The sequence below is a fragment of the Panthera uncia genome, unplaced genomic scaffold (assembly GCF_023721935.1).
Source record: "Panthera uncia isolate 11264 unplaced genomic scaffold, Puncia_PCG_1.0 HiC_scaffold_325, whole genome shotgun sequence".
Taxonomy (NCBI): domain Eukaryota; kingdom Metazoa; phylum Chordata; class Mammalia; order Carnivora; family Felidae; genus Panthera; species Panthera uncia.
Genome location: NW_026059457.1, coordinates 1 through 17,923, shown reverse-complemented (window position 1 = coordinate 17,923; position 17,923 = coordinate 1). Strand labels below are relative to the sequence as shown.

The 17,923-nt window shown below is 46.9% G+C and overlaps 1 protein-coding gene across 1 annotated transcript in view; it reads left to right on the top strand.

Moving 5' to 3' along the window:
• Positions 1-16,939, top strand: part of LOC125917946 (SH3 domain and tetratricopeptide repeat-containing protein 2) — a 34,301-nt gene extending 17,362 nt beyond the window's left edge. The window contains exons 6-12 of the mRNA XM_049624014.1: positions 604-805; positions 1,586-1,659; positions 4,112-4,307; positions 11,968-12,101; positions 14,636-14,677; positions 14,802-16,499; positions 16,606-16,939. Of these exons, the coding sequence (XP_049479971.1) occupies positions 604-805; positions 1,586-1,659; positions 4,112-4,307; positions 11,968-12,101; positions 14,636-14,677; positions 14,802-16,499; positions 16,606-16,790 (2,531 nt within the window). The 3' untranslated portion in view covers positions 16,791-16,939. The remainder of the gene's footprint in view (positions 1-603; positions 806-1,585; positions 1,660-4,111; positions 4,308-11,967; positions 12,102-14,635; positions 14,678-14,801; positions 16,500-16,605) is intronic.
• Positions 16,940-17,923: the final 984 nt, after the last annotated feature.

The following is a 17,923-nucleotide window of genomic DNA, read 5'->3' as shown; positions in this document are numbered from 1 at the left end:
GGAACTTCTTGGAGCACCGGCTGATCTGTTAACAAGGAGGAATCTGAGCAGGGCTACAACCAATCAGTTAACAACTGATGACGTCACAGACACAGTGAAAAAGCCAGATTTGCATAGAATCTTTTGCAAAATGATGCTGTTTATGATTGCATTGCACAAATCACAATGGAAGGAAAGAATGTCATACTGTGCTACTGTAAAATCTAGTTGCAGAAATTATATTCGCCCAAATCAACTTATTCTTTTCTGGTCCTCAGGTTAAGCAGAAGCTTGCAATTGTAACTGAAATTCCGTTAAATGTGTTTTCATTAATTTTTGTTTCATTTTTTTTTTCAAGGCAAAGTCCCAATTAAACCTTATTCTCACAAATTACTCAGAGCTTGTGGTGTCTAATTTAAGTGCCTTCCCTCTCAGTGGCTTTTTTTCCCCCCCTGGTACAGTTCTTCTGGGATCCCAAAGTCTCTCTGGGATGCCTCTCCCTTGGCTGTGTCCTTGACTCCCAGGAAGAAAAGTATTTCGGCTTCTGTTAGAAATGTTACGTTGTGTGATAATCCCTTTTCACTTCCTTCTACTCCTTGGAGGGGCTTTTCTCATTATCTACAGGCCACTTCTTCTGCAGAGCCGTGTGCTCTGTGGCTCAGCCGCCTGAGAAGGAAGGGGAGTATCTGACACTTTGGAAGAAGGAGTTAATCTCCGTGAAAATAGTTGAAGGTGGATCCGAGTGGGAGGGCGTGTCCCTGGTGACTGGTCATCGGGGCCTGGTGCCCGTGTCAGCCCTGGAACCTCTGCCGCTCCCTTTCCACCAGTGAGTAGCCACCTGCATCTTGGGAGTGGGTCCCAGAGCAGAACTGAGGTCTGCACGGAACAGAGGAGACATTTTTGCACATATGGGCATCTATGGTGCCAGGGAGGGAAGAAAACCTGGATGGTTTTTTGTCTTTTGTCATTTTTTTTTTAATGGTCAAAATTTGCACAACTTGATGAAACTGGAGACAACTCAAAATTTCAGATGGACATTGTACCTAAGAGGAAACCTACTGCCTGATCTCCAAATGCAATGTTTCTCAATGTGGGGGCTGGGGACCATTTGTATCAGAATCATCTGGGGATTTACTATAAATTCAGTGCCCCCCTGGCCATCTTCAGACTCTATTAGGATTAGATTCAGGAATTTGCATTTTATATAAGCTCCCTTTGAACGTAAGAGGATGTGTTCCATACTAAAGTTTGAAAATCCCTACCGGGAGATTGTCACATACCGAGTGACAATATGCACGATTCCAGGCTGTGGACCGTGTGGTTGGCTCTGGCAGAGAATTTGACAGTGATAATGGAAAGGGATCCCTTGTTAGTTATTTCACTGGCCAACTAATCGCAGAGCCAAAAAAATCATCCCAGGCCTGCTGAATTCCTCTCCTTTTCACAGTGCCTAAATGCCCAATAAATGTCAGTCATCATTATAATAGGAATAATAACCATGATACTTACCCATTATCACCCTCATTGTTATTTTAACGGCCTATTCTGCTCGCTGTTGTCAGTTTTTTGAAATCCGTGTTTGCAAACCCCGCGTTTCCATTGGCAGATGGTTCCTAAAGAACTACCCAGGAAGCTGTGGCTTTTCCAGGAAGAGGGATTGGACAGGCTCCTATCAGATAGGTATGGCTGAGTTGAAGACGGTATTGTCGGGGAGATCATATCGCCCTGCCTCCTAACTTTATCTGCAAGTTTGGAGTCCATTGATGGGAATTCCTGTTTAACCTCTGCTGCTCCCTGGACTTGGAGAAAGTGGTTGCTCTCTATAACCTGGGTTTCCTTGCCTGTGAAATGAGAAGTCTCAACCCAGGGCTATTGATACAAATGCTCCCAGGGGCAGAGAGGGCCTGAATAGGAGAGGTAGGGGAGTGGTAGGGACCATAGGGATTTAAAGACATATGGGTGAATAAGCAGCCTTGTGTGGGCCGCATGTGGGCCGCAGGCTGCCTGTTCTCAATCTCTGGTCAAAACGTTTTTCCAGTTTCCCTTAAAGTTAGGTGAAATGGGTCTTGAATGTAGGAAGAGTCAGAATGCCTGGCACACAATGGATATACTCAGTAAATATTTGTTGAATAGAGAAATGAAGTCTATATATATTTACATATATATGCAACATTATGTATTATGTATATATGCGTATATTCTAGGTAATCTCTGTACGCATGTGTAAGGATGTGAGTACACATAAATACACATACACACATGTGGCTATAAGTATATGTGTATCTACTGGAAATGAACTGTAATGTTTTCTAAGTGTCTGAAATATAATTCCGTTCATCTTCACCCTTAGAGCCCCTCCCCACTCCCAACCAACTTAGCCCAAGTGCAATTTTATACGCTCTGGGCTCCAATGACACTTTATTTTTTTTTTTTTTCCCAAATAGCACTTTATAAAAAGAAATGCAGGGAATTATGGAACCCAGATATTAGATCTAATCAATCAGTTGACCATAAATAAGATTTTCAGCTATCTGAGGCAGTAAAAGCATTCCCTGGAGTTATGAATACAGGGCTGTGACGTCTGCTCTGGGTTCAGATTCTCACTCCACACCTTAAGACCAGCGTGATCTCCGTCGGTTCACAAGATTACTGTGCCATATGTTCCTAATGAGTATAATGTTACCATAAAACTGACTTCGAATATCATGAGAAATCCACCAAAGGACATCTGAAAATCTCTTAGTATGGTTTTTTCGCGCTGCAGGTGTTTAACGCACTACAGATCCCATCAACCCACGAAGTGGTGGGAATTTCTGACCTTGAACACACAGCCGATAATAACTTGATAAAAAATGTCAGGGGAAAAAAAAAAAAAAAAAAAAAAAAAAAAAAAGCCAGTAGCTTCAGCAGAACACCTAACGCAAATACCGAAACTAAGACACATAAAAACCATCGTTCCAAGCAAAGCAGGATTAGCGGAAAGAAGTGTTAACCAGAAGTTGAGAGACTGAGTTCCTTGGACAAATCACATACCTTCTCTGTGCTTCCACCTTTTAACCTATAAAAAGGGGATTCTGATCCCCTTGGGACTCTGGGGAGGATCTGAGAAAATGGGCTTAATTAGTACTTTGTAAACTGGACGGTACGGAGCTTATAAATATGTCATTACTAGATCTTAGCTGGGAAACTCATCAAGCTGAGTAATGACCATCGTCAGAAGGGAAGTCTTCCAAATCCCTCTGGGTCCTGAGCAGTTTTCTGTTCACCGGTGACACGAGGCTAACATTTATGGAGGGTTGATTAGGTACCAGGCATTGGGGCATGTAATCGCTTTGGCTTTTCCTAATATTTATGAGACAAGCATTCTTTTTTTTTTTTTTTTTTCAACATTTTTTATTTATTTTTGGGACAGAGAGAGACAGAGCATGAACGGGGGAGGGGCAGAGAGAGAGGGAGACACAGAATCGGAAACAGGCTCCAGGCTCCGAGCCATCAGCCCAGAGCCTGACGCGGGGCTCGAACTCACGGACCGTGAGATCGTGACCTGGCTGAAGTCGGACGCTTAACCGACTGCGCCACCCAGGCGCCCCGAGACAAGCATTCTTATTATTCTCATTGTACAGTTGGGGAAACCGAGGCTCATAGTGGCCAAAGGAGTTGGAAGGAAATGGAGAGATCCCACAATGTTTTTCACACTGGTCTGTCAATTTGTGCTAAGCATGACAAAGTATTTATGTGATAATGGCAAATCAGACATAGTAGGACGATATAGGAAGCTTTTCAGCTTGCCATGAGTGAACTTTATTCAGTTTTAGCGTATATCCAGTATTCTGAGATGATCTCTCCTGCATTTGTTAATACGTCATTTCTTTTGTAAAGTGAAGGTGACAGTGGATGGTAGTTCCTTTCTTTGAATGTCCTAGTTTGGCAAAGTTAAAAGCCAGTTACCCTGTGTCATTCCTGCCAATTTCTTTCTTTCTTTCTTTTTTTTTTTTTTGGTGGGGAGGGGGGTGTGGTGGGGAGACGATTTTACTGGTCCTTGAAATTCTAAATTCTGGGGACCCTTCATTTCATAGTATGCTGGAAGCAGTTTCTGCCTTACTTAGTTGACATGGATGTTATCTCCCCACAGGCAGAGGAAAATGTAAGGCCTGGAAAGAATATGAGAGGGAAGAAAAGGATGAGCTGAATTTTCACCAGGGAGAAAGCATCGAGATCATCGGCTTTGTCATCCCTGGGCTTCAGTGGTTCATTGGAAAGTCGACACGCTCAGGAGAAGTGGGCTTTGTCCCCACCAGGAACATAGATCCTGAGTCTTACTCCCCAGTGTGAGTATGGCAGAGAGGCCCTCTGGGATCCTGGAGCGGGCGCCTTCCCAGTGGCCCCACCCCATCCTGAACGGGATTGAGATGAGCTCCAGGGTTGCCTGGCAAGACAGAGCCGGAAGAGTGCATTCTGACCACCAAGGCTGTCCCCAGGGCTGATGGGAAGGGGAGGATGAGTGATCAAGAATGAGTCAGGTCAGTTCCGTTCAGCAGATGGTCATGAAAGCCTTCCTGTAAGGAGAGAAGCACGGCCCCAAGGTGAAGGGCCTGCTGTCATCCCTGCATGTGTGGTGTTGGCTCTTGTATTCTGCCACTTACCCATCCAATCAAGGGGCCCCATTAGGGAAGGGCTTGCACAGGGACCTATAGATTACAGCTCAGGGAAAGGAGAGATCCTCCCATGGAGGTTTACCTGCTGAAAGCTAATTGTGTGGCAACAGTGTTGGCCACGATGGTAGAGTATATCTTCCACTCATTTCTGCCTGGAGTCTAGAGGGCTGGTTCTGAGAAGCAGATCGTGTGACCAATGAGCAGCAGGAATATTGACCAGTCTCCCTGGGTTGGCCTTCCTGCATGAGGATAAGAAACAGTAGGAAGCCTGGGCCCAGAAAGTACCAGAAGGAACAGAGTTGGCTGCCACATTGAGACACAGGGAAAACGTGGCTCAAGGATTATTGAAGGCCCTGAACACTCGGACTGGAATCCCTTCCTTTGTGTGAAAGAGCCACTGAAGAGAGTGGAAGAAGGGCAAAATCTCCTTCTAAGCCCTGACCTTTATAGGGAGAAGAGACAGAAGGTCGTTTTCCCTACACAGAAATGTGGGAATCCAAGTGAGTCTAATCAAGGAAGAGACTCACTGAGCCCCTAAAGGATTATGGAGTGAATGGGAGTTTATAAGGAGGAAAAGGGTGTTCGGAGAACTCTCATGAAATAGGCAGTATTTGAGCCAGCTTTGTATGATGCAAGATATTTCAACTGATGGAAATGGAGAAACGTGAACACAGGTAGGAAAAGTGAGGGGGATGCTTGAGGAATGGCTCCTGCTCATTGAGAAGCAGGTCATCAGGAGAGCACTGGTGTGGCAAAGACTTGGCGGGGCATGACGTGGCCATGAGGTGGCAGACGGAGAATGCCTGTGCAGGGGCCTGTGTCCTTTATCTGGCAGAGAACGGGGAGCCAGCGAGTGTCTCTGAGAAAGGGTGACAAATGATGTGCCTGGAACTTCTCTAACCATGGCTTTGAGCGAGGTGTGCATGGGCAGGGGAGAAGCTCGAGGCAGGAGACCAGTGAGAATGCTGAGGCTGGCACTTAGGAAGGGGTGGAAGGAACGGAGAGCAGAGGTCACTGCTGTGGACCAGTCAACAGGAATTTAGAGATTCCAAGAGCTTTATAAATATGGATGCTTGTGTTCTGCCCCCAGAGATTCTATCTCATTGGTGCAGGTGGGCCCTGGGCAGCCATGGTTATGGAAGTTCCCCAGGTGGGGCTAATATGCAGCCACAATGAGAACACTGCTCAAGCCACCCCCTCATTTACCGCGGGGGCTAGTGCGGACCCTAGGAGTGAAAGGGCTGAACCCAAGGTTCCGCGTCTGGGACCCCAGAATCCTGATGTTAAAGCTAGCGTTCTTTTTTCAGCAACACAGTTCTGCAGCTGAGGTCCTGGTAAGAGGGAGAAAGAATAAAGAGCACTGAGATTTGGTGGGGAAGAACAATTTACAGCGCAGAGGAAGAAGAAATGTAGCAAAGGAGACGAAGGAACAAAGGGGCAAGATGAGGCGGAGGGAGGAAGGGAGGTGGGGAGATCATGAACACTGTTGCAGGCTGCAAAGCGGTAAAGCAGGCCTGCTGAAAGGCCTTTGGGATTGGCCGTTGAGAGGTCACTGGTCACTGAGAGGTCTGTGACCATGGGGAGGTCACTGGTCATCGGGAGGCAGCATAGCTCGGTGATCAGAATTCCAGAGCCAGACTGCCTGAGAGGCATTTATGGATATGTGAGCACATTGTGTGCCTCCGCTAGCTTCCCAGCTTCAGGACCTTGGATATGTCCATTGGTGTCTCTATGCCTCAGGTATCTCAACTGTAAAATGCATACAATGTTAGTACTTGCCCATAGGGTTGTCAGGAGGTAACATGAGCTAATACTGTACATGTAAAGCACTTGGAATGGTGCGTGGCACAGTGTGTGTGTGTATATGACCAATACGCATTGACTCTTACTAGTGCTGTTACTGCCATGGGTAATCTTTGAGAAGCAGTTTGAATAAGATGTCGGGGGCAATGTGTCAGATGTCATACATTATGGGACTTCTGTACCTCGTACCTTGCCCCAAATGGTACTTGTACCTCTAAATTAATTTGATTACCACATTTTAGCTGACTTCGTTGGGCCCACTCTCACTGTGAAGAACATAACCCCCTGTATTGAAGTGGTGGCATGAGAAATTCTCCTTGTTTCTAGTGTCTTCTGATGGCCTCTCTACCTCGTCACCTGTGGGACCCCATCACTAGAGACTACATATTGGGTAGGGAAGGGGAAAGTGAGCCAGGAGACAGGGAGAGAGGGAAGAAGGAGCGGGGCAGGGGGAGTGGCTTATCACACCCCCTCTTCCCCCAAAGCACTCCCTAGATTACAGACCTCCCCAAATCACAGCAATGAGAGTCAAAGTCCATAAACCACCTGGTCACAAGCAACAGTCAGGGTGTGGAGGTCCTGGGAATTATCCTGTGTGTTATGCAGGTGGTCTGGCCACTGGGTGTCACTCTTAGTCTGTACTCATGTGGTATCAGGTTTCTGAAGAAGGTCTAGCATTTGCTGGTGTCCTTCCTCTTCCCATGGTCTCCCTCCCTGTGCTAGTATATTACTCCCTAAAGAGTACATTCATTCATTCATTAATTCATCCATTCATTCATTCATTCATTCATCCACTCATCCATCCAACCATCCATCCATCCATCCATCCATCCATCCTCCCTCCCTCCCATCCATCCATCATCCATCCATGCATCCATCCATCTGTATTTATTTAACCAGATTGGGACAATTAAGAGTGAAATTTCACAGAAGCTGTTTTGTGAGACAGGTTTGGTCTGTGCCTCTGACACATGGGAAAGGGATCCTGTTTTTCCAAGGAGGCAAAGTTGAGGGTTTCCTTTTTTTAACAGCACATATTTCACTATCAGCTACCTAGTTTCACAGCAACAGCAGCTGGAAAACCAGTTCTTAAAACGTGGGGGCAGGCATTCTGTCTAAATAGACATGGTATTTGTTTTGGCCAGAGTGCCTTTAGAGATTTAAAAGCTTCTGATGGTGACAGAATGCCAGACCATTCTTTTCTTTTGATTTTGTGTTTTTAAAGAGTATTTGGTGTGTGTGTGTGTGTGTGTGTGTGTGTGTGTGTGTTGAGGGAAAAATGTCTTTAGATATAACTGAAGACCCTTTTTACTCCTTCTGACTTTTGCCTTCTGGTCCTGATTCTTACCCCAGGGGCAGACTCTATTTGAATTTGATATGTATCCTCCCAGTCCTTATTCTGATACATTTTAGGAATAGATGTTCACTTGCAAAAACAACAACAACAACAACATACTAGAGTTTTGTGTACTTAAAAATGTATATAAATTTTTTTTTTTTCTGTAACTGGCCTTTTTTTCAGTTGATAGGGTAAATTTAGGATATTCACATTATAGTAGATATAGTTCATTTCACCAAAGTGTTACTTAAAGGAAGTGTATACATTGAAATGTGTAAATTAAAAAATAAGCAAAACTGAAAAATTAATGCACTCAATATCAGATAAAAGAATATAAGAGTAAAGCCAGTATTTCATAGTATTAGAAGTTTGAAAAATTCTGTTTCTTACATCCCCTTTTTTATACTTCATATTGTTTATCTCTGCCTTTTTTTTATTAAAGAATTTTTAAAAAATATTTTATTTTTGTGAGAGAGACAGAGTATGAGTGGGGGAGAGGCAGAGAGAGAGGGAGACACAGAATCTGAAGCAGTTTCCAGGCTCTGAGCTGTCAGCATAGAGCCCAACTTGGGGCTCAAACACGAACCGTGAGATCATGACCTGAGCCGAAGTCAGACACTTAACTGACTGAGCCACCCGGGTGTCCCTATAATTCCATTTCTTGTGGCATCTATTTTTGCTGATGATAAATTTGCTGTTAATCTCACAGCCATTTCTTGGCAGGTAGGCACCTTTTTTCCTCATTTTTTAAAGGTTATTCTTACTAATGTTTTGTACTATGATATACTTAGATGTGATTTTTCTGTTACATATTTATCGCAAGGTGTCCACTCCCTTGTTCACATCATGTATCTTTTAGTAGTTATTTCATTGGAGATCTGTGAGTTGTAACTACTCTCAGTCTTCAGTCCTTGTTTGTCTTAAATATACTTAAAAAATACTTGTGAATGATAATTTAGCTGAGTATGGAATAGCCTTCAAAGTGGAGGGGAAAATAACTATTAATATAAAATTTCAAATCTGTTTTGCCAGGGTTTTGTCCATTTTATTAATCCTCAGAAACAATTTTTCTGATGTTGACCGTCTATTGTTTGTTTTCTATTTCACTAATTTCACATTTACCTTTATTATTTTCTTCTACTTTATTTGTTTTTATTTCATTAATTTATGCCCTTATCTTTTCTGTTTAACTTTCATCCTGTAAATCGAACAGTCAAGTAATAGATCGTTGAACCCAGAAAGAAGGATTAGGAGAAACGGGAAACATGAAAAGACCAATAACCCTAAAGAAATGGAAGTCATGTTAAAATTTTTATTATTTTTATTTATTTTGCTTAGGACGTGGTGTACTTCTTCAATTTGAAGACTCATGTCTTTCTTCAATTCTGGAAAATTCTCAGTCATTCTCCCTTTGAATATTGCCTCTCTCTCATTCTTTTTAGTCTCTCTTCCGGAATATTCCTATCAGAGGTATGTTGGACTTGCCATTCTATCCTCAATCTCGCTTAATCGGTTCTTTTCCATTTTTCATCTTTTTGTTCTTCTAGGTGCATTCTGGGTGATTTCCTCAGAACCGTCTTCAGTTTCACTAATTCTCTCCTCTGCTGAGACAAAACCTGCCGTTTAACTCAACTCATGTCGTCCTAAGTGTCCATGCCTTTATTTTCATGTCTAGAATTTGTATTTTGCTATTTTTCACATATACTTGTTGCTACTGACCAGGTTCATATTTTCTCTGTAGCTTCTATTCAGTCTTTTATTTCATCATGTTAACCATGCCTATTATAAATTACTCTTTAGGGTGTTGCTATTTCTAGCTTTTGTAGTGTTCATTTACCTATTTGTGCACCTGCTGGCACTCTTTGTCCGTGGCTCCTTTCCTCGCGTTTGTATTTTTGGTTACGTGAATGAATTCCCAACATTTTAAAACATGGTCTCTGCATGAAGCCGGACTGAAGAAAACATCCCAGTAGAGCAGTTTTGGCATTTGTTTTCCTTGAAAACTTAGGAACTCAAGGAAACTCAAGGTCCAGAGCTGGTTTTTCAATGTTAAGCTCTCTGACTCTGATACCTCCATTGTACAGTGTAATTCAGAGCCCACACCTTCTAATGGTGTGAGTCCAGGTGTTTGATTTTTTCCAGAGACTCACACAGATGGAAAGTGTGTTGTTGGCAGGCAAGTTTTCCCATCTCCTCTTTACAGAAGTTGTAGTTCTTCCAGACTTCAGGCTCAAAGGGAGCTCAAAGCTATGTAGGGAGCTCAATTCAGCTTCCCGGCTTCACATAGACCCAAAGTCACATCTCCTGTCCCTGTGTGGCATTATAAGGTGAGCCCCAACTCTGAGGGCAAGTATCCCAGCTGAGAACCCCTGGGGTCTCTGGGCCATCTGCTCTGGCTTCTCAACTTGACTTTGGTTTCTCCTTTTGTTTCTGGCTCCCAGGCATTTCCTTTGCTTCCTTTCAGGTTAAAGAATGTATGAGAATATTCATCCACGTCACGTTTTATCTAGGATTTGTCTGTGTATGAGGGTGAGAGTAGCCCCCTGTGGAGCAGCTCAGCCTGCCCTATTTCTAGAAGTCCTACCATTCTAACCCAATTTCCATGCCAGGGAAACCCTAATGTAATTTGTGAGGCATCTTGGACTCTTTCTAAATAGCTGGGACTCAGGCCATTAGCAGATCAGCTATGAGGCAACAGGCACACAGGCAGAAGATCACAGTTTCTGTCTCAGCTTGACCGCTTTCTAGCTGTGTCATTCTGAGCATGTTGCTAAATGAAATAGCGAGTTCAGGAAATCCTGTGTAAAATGTAAGGGTTCTACAGAGATTTGAAATCCTATAATTTTTTTTTTTTTTTTAACCTCAGCTAAGTTTAGTTGTAGATTTCAGCTAGGTGCTCTTTTGAGGATGGCTGCTCTCATGGTCTGGGAGAATCTGGAAGTCAGGCCAGAGAGGTGCAGAGTCAGTAAGTGTCATGGAAAGAGTCCTGGGCCCGGTGTCGGGACAGAGCTTTCGTGCCCGTTCTGCCACGAACTGGTGGTGCCACCTTGAGCCGTTCACATTAGCTCCTGGCCTTCTCATCACCGGGTTGACCTGAGTTGTGGGGACAAATGTAGGTGGCAGACCACAGCACTCTCATCCCTGCCCCTCCCTCAATTCAGCTTGAACTAGAGAAGCTTTTTTTACATCCTGCTGTACCACTTCCTAACCACCGACTTTATTTTTCTGTGTGTCAGTTTCATCCTTTGCAAAAAGTGATAAGAATAGCTCCTGCCTCAGAGGGCAATTGTGTAGACTATATGAGCTCAGACGGTCTGATTCACGATAAGCTCCCCGCCCCCCAACTAGTAGCCGTTATTAACTCTCGGGCCTTCCAAGTTATTTTTGTTTAAAAAAATGGATTCTGAGGTTTAAAAAAACCCAGCCTGATTTAGACCTGAAAGAGATCTTAAAAATTGTTCAGGTAGATTCTGGATTGAATTCTTCCCAAAGCACTTCTAGCTTCCACATTCTTTGATTCGATGGCGAATTTCTAGTAAGCAAATTGGTTTTAACAACGAGTTTATACAGCACAGCAAGTATAAGGATCTCTGTTATCTGCAGTCACTTCTTGCCGCCCTTGACCTTCCTTCTCCCCACTTCCCATCCACTCTCTGAATGCCACATAGTGCTTTTGTTCTGTGTCGTGAAATGAGATGACAGCAGTTGTGAAAAGTCCCTTCTGACCATAGTCAAACTTTCTTCATCGCTCCTCTAGATTGTGCCACCCGTCCCTGACAAAGAAATATCTCTTAACGGTCCCTTTTCAACCCTTCCCTTTGGGGGCAACAAATTCCTCTTTCCATTAAAAATGGGCACTGGGTGGTCTCCAAGAAAGGGGAGGGGTCGAGAGAAGGGCCTTTGTTTTTCTTGAGAGATGGAGTTTCAACAGGAGGGGTGTTTTCATCTCCACTTCGACCTGTTCAGCAGCAGCATAGCTCATCTCTTCATGAGTGCGGTGCTGATAGCTTTTCTTCCTTGGCAGGAGAGGCAAATACCTTATGCAACAATGAGCTGAGGAGTCTGATTTCAGCTATGGCAAGCGAGTTGGCGGTTTCTCTGTGGCCTTCGCTATATCCTGGGCTGGAGAGAGAACGGTTGCATCTGGGGCCTGGCACCGATCAACATCCATGTCTTTTCTCTTCAATGCAGGAACAAGAGCTCCGCCTTTTTCAGCGATGAGGAAAGATGCTCTCTGTGGGTCCTGGGAAGTGACAGGAAAGCTGAGTGTGCCAGCTTCCTCCACACCCTTGCTCATACTGACATAGCGTCTGTCTACCGGCTTAGTGAGTATTTGCTCCTCAGACCCCTTTGAAAGCTCAGCTCAGCGATAGCATGCGAGGTCAACCAGATTGAGCCTTCCCTTCTAATCTTGGAGAAGAAAACTGCCTGAGTTGAGACTGAGGTCTCTCCCCCTAGGGCTGAAGGGGGTCTAGGTCCCCAATGATAAAGGCAGGACTGTAGAAGGTTACAGGTTCTAAGAGGTGATTTCTCCTCTCATTTTATAGATTGGAAATTGAGTTCCTGGTGAATTTGTGCCTGAGCCAGGCCAAGAACCGCCTTTCCCCACTTTCTAGTCAGGACCCTCCCTCCTCTACCACACTGGCCCCAACACAGAATGACATTCGTCTGTTGGGGTGTGTTGGCTTTGGGTGGGGGGGGGACCTCAGTGCTGGCAGTTTTCATCAGTTTCTGCATGACTGATTGAGCGAACGACTGCCACTCCTTTTCCTTATTTTGGAAAGGCCCGCTGCTCTGTGTCAGGAAGGACGACAGTGGTTTGAGTGGTTTGAGTGGTTCTCCCATCTCTTCAGTGCTGGTGATATTGTGTCCACCCCTGTGTGGTCAGGTCAGATGGGGCACAGTTCATGGGCCCAGGACAGAGAATCTGCCGAGGGAACACACAGGCCCGCTCCCTGGAGCAGAGGTGGGCATTAGAATCTTTCACCATGCACAAGGAGCACTTGTGAGGAGCACCTAGCCCAGGCATCTGCATCAGCCCTGGCAGAACTTTCTTGCCACAAACAGATCACATCCCTTACCAGGCTGGACCAGGAAGCTGAAGCTGTGGACGTTGTCTGGCAGGGGTTGCTGAGGTCCGACAATCCAGGACTACTTCGGGTCTGCCTTCAGCAGGGGCAGGCCACAGACTTGGATCTAAGGGATCTACCAACCGTTGATCCAATGATTGGGAGAGATCTAGGAGCAGGTCCCAGGTAGCCGATTGCTTCCTATCTAAAGAGCGAGAGTGCCTCTCTGTTGGATGCAGGGCAGAGCCTAGTGGTTATAAAGGTTTCCACTGTCACCAAGGCAACCAGCAGAGGGGCATCCTGTTGGTAAATTCCAGCTTCCTCAAGTCCTGTGCCCCAGGAAGGAGTGCCTGTGGGTACTTCTTCCTCCCAGAGGGAGCATCTTTTTGCAACTCACGCACCATTTGTGTTCTTGGTGGCCCTGGCCTGGAGAGATATGGCTGCAGTGAGACTCTCATGTGCTCTCAACGTCAGGGAGGGCCAGGGCACAACGGTAGCTCTCCAGAGCCCGGTTCCCTATCTCTCCCACATTTGGCCATGGGGCCTTCTACCCTTCAGAGCTTACAGATCTCAAGTATGGACAACGACTCTCACAGAGAGTGGTAGGCAGAGGCTTGACTTGGTGAAGGGCCTGCTGTCCTCAAAGTTCATTGGAGAGCGCAGAGTGAGGGCACAGGCAGCTGTTGTTTCTCTGCCAGGAAGAGTTAGAATCTTATTTCCAGAAGCCCCTGTCCCATGGAGACGAACCTGGTCTTCGTTTCCACAGTTGTACCATGACTGCTTTTGCTAAGAGAGTTAAGTTCTTTGCTGCCAAACTCAAGGTGCCTTCTTGGTTCTCGACCAGCCTTCTTCCACTTTTGTGATGTCAGGCGATGGTCCCACAGGCACCTTGGTCTCTGTGTCTCTTTTCTCTCGGATTGTGCCTTTCCAATCTCCTTCACTGCCTCCCACCTGCCGGGAGATGCTGGTGTTTCTCTGGCTCATTCACAAACTCCCCTCCACCAGCTGCTTTGCTTTCTTGTCCAAACACTTCTCCTAGGGCCTGGGCCCATTCCTTGGGAGGGGCTGTGGGTCCTCAATCTGTATTTGCAAGTCTCAACTTTTTTCTTTGGCTACAGATCTACTTCATTCTCAGCCTAGAGCCCCTGCGAGTACCTCAGACTCAAAATATCTAAATGCTGTGCTCAAGACTGTTCCTTCTACCTCATCCCATGAGGTTACGTGAGGACCAAAACCAGGACGCTCAGTGGCCTCTTCACTCTAGTTGCTTCATTAGTCACCCTTGGTCACCTAGTCCCGCGTCCCATCGTACATACTGGATCAATGACTGTTGAGAAGATGAACGATGAACGAATGGAGGAAGGAAGAAGGAAGGGTGTCCACGTGGCATGATGCCACATGCCACAAAGTGCGCCATGCTTGGGAGTTTTGATCATGGCTCTGTTGTCATCTGCCTGGGAGATTTGGGCCTTTAGATTTTGTCATCCTCCCCATTCCCACACCTCCTAGAAGAGAGCTCGTGTTTCTAGCTTCTCCACTTTTCTTTTCTGGCTCTGGGTCTTATTTCTACCTCAGTGCCCAACCGTGAAGTGAGTGGCTTAAACAAGATGCTCTCCAGGTCCCTACAGCTCTTAAGCTGATGATAAAGGAGAAGATTCTGCCCAGTTTCTTAGAGAAATTTAAACACAAAGGGCCCTGAGGGGACCACGGGTCGGGGGTATATACCTGCAGGCCTAGGCATGGTGGCCTATTCTGACCTAACACCAGGTCTGTCTTTCCTCTCTATCCAGGTGGGTTTGAATCCATCCAGAATCTTCCAAACGATCTAAGTGGTGAGTAGAGATCATGCCGAACCTGACCTCCGGTCCTTCAGAACAGCCTCCTGCCCTCTTGCCAGGAGCTGGCCCCCACAGTGGCAGGTGCTTAGGGTTGCCCAACTCTGCCTGTCCCTTACAGCGTCCCAGCCTGAAGGCTTCAAGGAGGCCAGGACTGGTAGAGCCTGGGAGGAGCATCAGGCCGTGGGCTCCAGACAGTCCAGCAGTTCCGAGGACTCCAGCCTGGAGGAGGAGCTCCTCTCAGCAGCCTCAGACAGCTATCACTTGCCAGAGCCCGATGACCTCGATGACCCAGAACTGCTCGTGGACCTAAACACTGGTCAGGAAGAGGAGGAGGCTGAGAATTTCGCCCCCATGCTGGCGTTTCTGGATCACGAGGGCTACGCTGACCACTTTAGGAGCCTCTACGACTCCTCCTTCTCTTTCCTCACGTCTTCCTTTTACAGCTTCTCTGAGGAGGACGAACTTGTGGCCTACCTGGAGGCCTCAAGGAAGTGGGCCAAGAGGAACCACATGACCTGGGCCCATGCCCGGCTCTGCTTCCTCCTGGGCCGGCTGAGCGTCAGGAGGGTCAAACTCTCTCAGGCCAGGGTGTACTTTGAGGAGGCTATGTACATCCTCGATGGGGCATTTGAGGACCTATCCTTGGTGGCTGCTCTGTACATCAATCTGGCTGCCATCTACCTGAGGCAGAGGCTGAGGCATAAAGGCTCAGCCCTGCTGGAAAAGGCAGGTGCCCTGTTGGCCTGCCTGCCTGACCGTGAGTCCAGCACCAAGAATGAGCTTGACGTTGTGGCCTATGTGCTACGCCAGGGGATTGTGGCTGGCAGCTGTGTTCTGGAGGCCAGGGCCTGCTTCCTGGCCATCCGATTGCTCCTGGACCTAGGCCGGCATGAGGAGGTCCTGCCCTTTGCCGAGCGTCTGCAACTCCTCTCTGGACACCCTCCTGACCTGGATGCCGTGGCCACCGTCTTGAGTTTTCTGTACGATAAGAAATATCTTCCACACCTTGCGGTGGCCTCTGTCCAGCAACGTGGTACCCAGAGTGCCCAAGGGATGTCCCTTCCAATTTGGCAGGTCTACCTGGTTCTCCAGAACACCGCCAAGCTCCTTGGAGTTCCCTCTTTAAGCTGGGGTGAAGTTTCTGCCCTGGCCTGCCCAGCGCTCAGGCAGGCGCTGGTTGCCTGTGAAGAGCAGGCCAGTCGCAGCACCCAGAGGGCCCTGTGTCTCATCCTGTCCAAAGTGTACCTCCAACACAGGTCTCCTGATGGCGCCATCCACTACCTGAGCCAGGCCTTGGTGCTAGGGCAGCTGCTGGGTGAGCAGGAGGCCTTCGAGTCTTCCCTGTGCCTGGCGTGGGCTTATCTCGTAGCCAGCCAGGCAAAGAAGGCGTTGGACATTCTTGAGCCGCTGCTATACTCTCAGAAGGAGATGGAGAGCATCACCCAAAAGGGGGTGGTCCATAACCTCCTGGGCCTTGCACTTCAAGGTGAAGGCCGGGTGAACAGGGCAGCCAAGAACTATCTCCGGGCTTTGAACAGAGCTCAGGAAATGGGGAACGTGCGTAACCAGGCGGTGACTTTGGCCAATCTTGGCCACCTAACTCTTAAGTCCTGGGCTCGGCAACCAGCCAAGGACTATCTCCTGCGGGCCGTCCGACTCTATTCTGAACTCCAGACCAGCGTGGAGACAGACATGGAATTAGTACAGGTGCTTCTCTGGTTGGCCCAAGTCCTGGTATCTGGACATCAGCTGGCCAGCGGCCGCCTTTGTTATGAAATGGCATTGCTGTTGGGCTTAAGGCATCGGCACCTAAAGAGTGAGTATGTCCCACACTGTTGCACGCTTCAGAGAAAAGTGTTCGATCACGTTTTGCCCTCGTCCTATCTCAAGTGATCTCATTCATGTCCCTGCTTTATGTTCAGGTCAGCTTCAGGTCACCAAATCCCTCTGCCATTTCTACAGCTCTGTATCCCCAAACCCCGAGGCATGCATCACCTACCATGAGCACTGGCTGGCCCTAGCTCAGCAACTCAGGGACCGAGAGATGGAGGGGAGGCTGTTGGAGTCCCTCGGGCAGCTCTATCGGAACCTGAACACGGCCAGGTGAGTCTGGGCTCGGGGACAGCCCTGGAAACAGCTTACCTTCCTTGAGGAGAAGCAGCACTCTTTTCCTCAGGACGTGAAGTTCACATGCACATTCGAACAAGTTCTCTAATCTCTCTGTACCTCAGCCTCCTCGTCAAAGATGAGAACGGTGGCATAGACCTTATAGTATTAAAAAAAAAAGTTTACTTATTTATTTTAAGACACAGAGAACAGGGGAAGGGCAGAGAGAGAGGGAGACAGAATCCGAAGCAGGCTCCAGGCTCTGAGCTGTCAGCATAGAGCCCGAGGCGAGGCTCAAACTCACAAACCGCGAGATTATGACCTGAGCCGAAGTCCGAGGCTTGACCGACGGAGCCACCCGGAAGCCCCAAGGGGGCCTAATTTAGAGAGGTGGCAGTGATACAGGACTGGACCCCTCAGGAGGTCTTGGTTACCTGTGGACAATGGGTAATAGAGAAAGGACACAAAGTAAGTCAATCCACTGGTGGGGGGCGGGTGGGTAAAATTTGACAGTAAAAACATTTGATTTGCAACCTTACCTTTAAAATGCATCTGGAAGTGATGGACCTAAGTTTATTTTCACCTTTCAGTTAAGAGACTTAGGTTAGAATTGCAACCATGCAATAAGTCATAGAATAAACAGCAAAAGAACTGTTGACTTTTAGCTCAATTGTGTGCACAAGATTGCATAACAGCTCGATGGAATATCCTTTGTTTTGCGATTGACTTTTCAGCCCTCTCTTAAAAAGCCTCCTCTTTGCAAAAATACACCAAACCTTAACTGTTTTACCCCAAAGCTTCTTTTAACCCCTTGACCTTTGAATCATTCTCACGTGAAGCATCCTGCTATCTTCTGCTGGTTTTCTCTTCTCTCACGTCCACACTGGGTCCAATCGGCCTACTCCTCATTCACCCGCGGTGTGGCTGGCCGTTCTGCTTTCCAGCAGGCCTTTAATTGATTCCATTACATTCTGCATGGTTTGCAAGAGATCTGACTTCGTTTTGCAACAGATTAGCAGTGTGGCGTTGTACTCATAATTATGAATGACATCTAAAATACAGCAGGGATAATTGCCAGTGTTGAGCAGAGAGAGAGGTGGTTGGGGAGAAGCTAATTGAATGACAAACGTTGCT